Source organism: Oryzias latipes, chromosome 20 (assembly GCF_002234675.1).
Source record: "Oryzias latipes chromosome 20, ASM223467v1".
Classification (NCBI taxonomy): domain Eukaryota; kingdom Metazoa; phylum Chordata; class Actinopteri; order Beloniformes; family Adrianichthyidae; genus Oryzias; species Oryzias latipes.
In genome coordinates, this window is record NC_019878.2 from 1,309,949 (window position 1) to 1,316,220 (window position 6,272).

The 6,272-nt window shown below is 47.3% G+C and overlaps 1 protein-coding gene across 1 annotated transcript; it reads left to right on the top strand.

The window, feature by feature from the left end:
• Positions 1-765: 765 nt before the first annotated feature.
• Positions 766-6,272, top strand: LOC110014316. Its single transcript, XM_020701115.1, has 3 exons — positions 766-1,559; positions 2,481-5,177; positions 5,749-6,272. Exons 1-3 carry the CDS (start codon positions 1,434-1,436, stop codon positions 5,932-5,934), a joined length of 3,009 nt encoding a protein of 1,002 aa, XP_020556774.1. The 5' UTR covers positions 766-1,433; the 3' UTR covers positions 5,935-6,272.

A 6,272-nucleotide genomic window follows, 5' to 3' on the forward strand; every position in this document is an offset into this window, starting at 1 on the left:
CAAATTATAGAGGAGGACAAATAATCTAACTCACAATGGATTTATCCAACCATGCACTTAAAAAGCACATGAATTATTAATCATAAGAACTCCACACATTATATCTGAAGGTCACAAATAACCAAAGTGAATAACAAAAGAGGTATTAAGACATTTGAAACATGTTCAGCCCTTTAAACTACTCACAAAAACAGCTGGCCCAATTTTCCATGACACCAGATTCCTTAACAGAAATGTTAACCAAAAGGAAATATTTTAACGAGAATAACAGAATTATAGAAACACGTGCTTAGAACATTAAAACAACACACTAAGAAACAAAGTTTTGACATGATTCAATCCCACACAAATCCAAGAGATGTCATTTAAACGTTTATATAGAAATGACTCCGAAGTAAGAATGTTAAAGAAAAGGTGAAGCCACAAGGTTTGGTTCACTAACAAGTAATGAACAAAAATCAAAGTTTGCCAAAAGAAATCTAGCCTCCATTCTATGCAGTATCATGACACAAAAGCCCTGTGGACATTTGTCCTGCGAACAACGAAAAAACACCCCAGCAGGAAGAGTGACGGCCAAACAAGTGACTCCAGCCCACGAAGGACCCTTGATGATGTCAGGGCAGGTCAAAGGTCAACTGGGACCAAACATTCAGGCGGTACATGAAATATAAATGATGTATGGAAAGTCTTGTTTGGACGTGTGTTGTATTTAAATAAACAAAGACTGCCAATCATTTTTCCGCAACTTTATTTTAATACCAAAGTTTCAATTTGAATTGAATTTTACTGCTGTGAAACGGTCGTCCAGACAGGCGTCCCGCCTAAATTTGAGCTCAGAGAACTGTGATGAGGTCTGTAAGTCTGAGCGTGGAATGAGCTCAGCGGATGTTAAAGCCTGAGAGGAGCCTCCATCAGCTGCTCCTCCACTGAGACGAGCTCTTGAGCTTCTCAAAGGCATCAAAAGTGAACTCCATATTTAAAGGGTAGGGGGGATTTGGGAATGGACTGTCCCACAGAGCTCTGCATGTAGGAATGGCCTCTTCAGGATTTAGATGTTGCTTCTGTTGGAATGCTGAGTCTAGGATTTCCCTTCCAGCTGAGTGACCTGCTGGTTCCAAAGGGCTCCAGCCTTCCTGTGCACACCTGTTGACACTCGGCTCAGGTTTACCTGCTGCTGTGGAGGTGCAGGAGCTGTCAGTGCTGTATTTATAGCACTGCTTCTTAGTGTCTTTCCTCGCCGTCAGTGGATTAAGCTCAGCTGATGTAAGCCCTCATCCCTGGAGTTCACTGGACCTGCAGAGGAACGACAATGCTGTTAGACTTTCTGCTGCTGCAGGTTAAGAGGCAAAGGCCAGTTTGGGATTCCTGGCTGGATCTGTTGATCTGAATAAACCGAGACGGGAGCACAGGAAGGAAGGACAAAGCTCCATGGCATGAGGCTGCTGAAAGGCGCTGAGGCCGGATGTGTGAGGAGCATCATGGGAGCAGTGCTAAGCTCAGTCGCTGCCCACATTTGGGCTTTTCTGGTGTTCTACGCCGACGTCTTAAAGCTCTGGAGCGTAAGTATGAAAGCCGTGGCAGGATGCAGAAAAGTGTTTGATGTGAGTGTCTATGTACAGCTCTCAGGAATATGTCTGTCTGTCTGTCTGTCTGTCTGTCTGTCTGTCTGTCTGTCTGTCTGTCTGTCTGTCTGTCTGTCTGTCTGTCTGTCTGTCTGTCTGTGTCTCTCTCTCTCTCTCTCTCTCTGTCAAAACAATTTGTACAAACAGCAAAACACTATGGATTGATTGATGATTGATTGATGGAATTGGTGTGGTCTTCCTACACCTCTTGTCGTTCCTGTATGTTAGGACACAAATTCTCATCCACATCCTCTCTTATATCCTCTCTTGCAATGCAGCGAAATATGTTTGTCACATTATGACAACCTGGTCAACCATTTTGCAGTTAATGACTTATACGATGAACTAATGACTAGGTGTTTTGAGGAGTAAGACTATTGCACAGTGAACTAGATAATACATTTTGATCAACATGACATAAACAATTGATAATGTAGCAAAGAGCAGAGAATTGTACATAATCATTTGCATGGATGTACCAAAGCAATTGCAACTTGTTCAAAGAAGTGAGAAACTGCTTATATGATGTGCACAAGTGACATCATGATGTGAAGATTGAACAAATAGTTTTGGGAATTTCATTCTGATCTGAGAATTGTACTAAAGCGACTGAGAAAAACTGTAAGATTGCTGTAGTTACTTCTTCACTTAAACACTCCCACTTACATGTTGTCCCCACTAGCTTTCTATGTTTAACTATTGTCTGCATTTATTCTCATGTCATCTTTGGTTTCTTGACCGTCAGGATTTCGATGTATTCCAAGTAGGAGGATAAGGTCAAGAACTTCGGTTTCTTTGTTTCCCTCCTTTTCTTTCCAATGACTTGATTCTTGTTTCTGTTTTGTTTCTGCCCCAAAGCTGCAGGAAAGTCTTGAAGAAGGCCCTCACCTCTCTGACCAGTTAGGCTCAGAAAAGACAGATTTTGAAGCTAACTGTCTGGACTGTAATGAGAGACACCTGGACAGGTACAGTGAGCCCTGCTCGGGGGGCAGGGACCCCTTCTCAGATCTTGTGGTTGCCTTAGGACTGGAAGGTACCTGCACTGACTGGACTCCAGCTCGGGGTTCAGTACCAGCTGAGGACGGCCCAGACAGTGCAACGGATGCTGGACAGATGAATGACAAGGATAGGAAGAGTCCAGAAAACCAGGTGGAGCTTGAGATGTTTTTCAATCCAAGGAGCAGCGGTTTGTCCCCAGCAGAGAGCAGGCCACAGAAGCAGAAGACGGGCTGGCGTTGTGAGCAGTCACACGTATGCTCTGCTTTTCCAGAAACCTCTTTCAAAAACATGGAGACAGGTGGACACAGGACAGACAACAGGGCTGCAGACCCTGGAGAAGTGAGGCAGTGGGTGCAGCCTGCAGACGGCTGCTCCCCTGTACCTGAACCGGCCGTCCGCACCGTGGCGGCAACGCAACAACAAGACACAAACACAGACAGCAGACGTCACAGAGGAAATGTTCCAGCAGAGGGACACACAGGTTTAGTCACTGAACGCAGAGAAACTCCAGCTGTGGGAGGACAACAGCGCCCCTGTGAGACGGACCTAACAAGGACAGACGATGCTTTACAGTCACAGCAAAAACCAACGACCTGCTTCACACTGGATCTGTGGATGTGTGGCAATGAAAGCAGGTCAGCACTCCGTGTTGGTGCTGAATCTATGCAGAACAGCCCTATTGATCGCTCAGGCATGAACTCCATGGCCCGTCTGCATCAGCATAATGATGTGCTACAAGCTGCCCCCAAACTCTGCTGTGGCCCAGTTTCTTCTGTGTCACTGTCAGAATCTAACCGAAAGGTAGAGGACTTCAGGAAAGAGGGCGAGTTCTCAAAAAGAACCCGGAGCGGAGCTGCTGAAGATGCACTGAGACGGACAGAACCGTGGGAGGTGGGCCTGTTTTCTGTTGAACCCTTGACATTCTGCAGAAGTGCAGACTTGGTGTCTGAGAGAAGAGAAGATCCTCATAGCCGTGCATGTCCAAGTGCAGAAAAGGTAGAAGGGTTAGGTTCACAGGTGAGAGCTGAAGACCACGTCAGTCCAGACTGCTGGGTTTCAGAGGGAGTGGAGGGCAGCAGGCTCTGCAGGAATGGGGACATGACGAAGGAGAAGTGCCTTCAACCAGGTAGCTCTTTACAACCAGGGCATCTTATAGTTAAGCACACAGAGAACACACAAAGAGAAGCCATAGATGGAAGCTGTGTGTGTCCCGTGGCCCTGCAGGAAGCTCTGTGTTCAGTCAGAAGCTGCCCAGCCACGGAGGATTCTCTCACAGAGCAGAAGGTGAGCCCCGTCTGCAGCACCAGCAAGCAAAAGCCCTTCATTCCCACACAGTTTAAAGGAAAAGTTATTAATGGCAGTTGTAAAAATAATGCCAATCATGCAATTTCCTCTACTATAACAAGCAACTTTCACCGGTTAACAGGACATGGCAATCTAGAGGAAATCAGACGGACAGAAGACCAAGACTCCAAATTCTCTGTGTTTGGCCAAACAAACTCTCTGAGAAGAATGGAGGGCTTGAAAGCTGCCAAAGGTGAGGAGGTAGCTCCGCCTTCTTTAGGTGTTTGGACTGAGCTCTGGCTTTTTGAGCGGGGCCCACAGAAGAGCTACCTGGACTGTGAAGCCTTTGCCAAAAACGTTGGACTTCTGTGGAGGCCCAGTGAGACACAGAGCCCTCCTACAGTCCATGCACGAGCAAACCCAGGGAGAAGCTGTGAGGAGGAAGGAGGAGCAAGGACAGAAAAGCTCTTCCTGAAATATGTGCAGGTTGCTTATGGACAGAAAAAGGACGAGCACAGTTTGGACCTGTTTGAGTCTCCATCACTGGATACGAAGGATGAGCAGCCGTCTTTCAGCACTGACTCCTGGATAACCAAACAGCTTTGGAAGATGAACAAACAAGCAGCAAATGTGCAGAAGCTGAAAACGGCCTTTTTCATTCCAGAGCAGGACTGTGCGGATTTAGGAGCATCTCTCCTCTTAGACAGAATCACCATCCTAGCATCATTATCATCCCCCAGAAGCCTTTGCAGGGATCCCATCCCAGAGTGGGACGTTACCCAATGGATGGGAGATGAAACTCCTAAAGGATGTAGAGCTAATGCTCAGAGGAGGACGAGTCCTGCAGCACAGTGTCTGTCCGGCCTTCCTCTAGTGTTAGATGAGCCCTTGGTTCCAACATCCAGCCACATAAAGTCTGACTTATCTTTGAGCCCCTGCTCATCAGTTACTCCATCACAGTCCAGAACCCCCACACTGGCCGAGGAAAGGCTGCGTGGACGTCCCTTTGGCCTCTTAGGTCCAAATCCTAACTGTTGTCAACCAGCAGCTCACTGTCCTCTCTCAACCAGAGCCAGTCCTCTTTCTTCTGCTCATCATGGTGCCTTGCTTCATGGAGAAGAACCGACACACTCATCCAAGAAGACTAAAGAAATGAAGCCAAACCCTCGGCCTCTGCAACCCAGGTTCGGCCTTCTGGATGCAGCTCAGAGGAAGACGCACAATCACTCGTGCACCAGCCTCCACGGCTCTGGTTTCATCAGAGAACGAGAGGTAAGGAGCACAGAGGAGACCTCAGGAAAACAGTCCTGCATCAGCCCGTCTGAAGGCAGAGAGTCAGGTTCTGACATCTGCCCCACTGGGTGTTGGAGGCTTCTGCATCAGTGCATCATGCAAAATGTGTGTGTGTGTGGTGGGGGTCTGTCTAACAGAAGGTGGCAGTGTTGAGTGTCTTCATCAGATAAACACATGTCAATGCCTTTAAGAAAGTCAGGTCCACACTAGAATGAGGAAAATCCACACTGCTGCAGGTAGAGCTGGAGGCCTAACATCAGCTCTGATAACCAAACGTGAAAAAGAAGAACTAAAGGGACTAATTACGTCCAGATGCATGCTGGGCAGAGCGGCTCAGTGGACAGGGATTTAAGTTGAGATGTGCACAGACAAAGGATTTGAAGCATCGCCTTTGAAACCTCTGAGTCCTGCAGCTCTGACTTTGTCTCTGCTGAGGCCGTCGTCCTTCAGCTCTGCAGGATTCTCCTATAGAACCAGAACTCTTACTCTGCTTTTGCTCATTGTCACACCAGCCTGACCCTGTCTGAAATGTTTTCTTTCCCTCCGACAGGCTGGTACTGAAGACACAGTGCAGCCGCTGGATTCCTTTGGGGGGGCGGGCCTCAGGCCGCACTGCTTCTCTCGGAGCATTCCAGTAGGTCTGAACGGCCTGGGCTGGACACGGCAAACCTCCTGCTCCTGTAAGTGCTCACTCGGGTTGGTTCTCAGCGTTGCACGTGCTGCAGACCGACGCTGAGTCCAGTTAAAGCGAGAATGTAAAAAATTATTGGAAGGGTAAATATCATTTAACGGGAATGCTCCAAAAATAGCACTGCTCATATAGCAAATCAATACATTGTGGCGATTTGGGGGTTAGCGACCCGCCTTCAGCTTTTAAGACTCATGGGAAGTGGGGAATCTTAGTTGTGTTAAATCGCTCACCATAAGTGAGGGAGCTGTGAGCAGAAGTGAGGTCATTTTTCCATATACATTTATTTTCACGGATGTTTAGTTTGTGATAGTAACGTACAAATAAAGACAGCAAGTGATGCAGGCTGGAAAACAGCTGCACTTTTTCAGACCATGAATAAACAA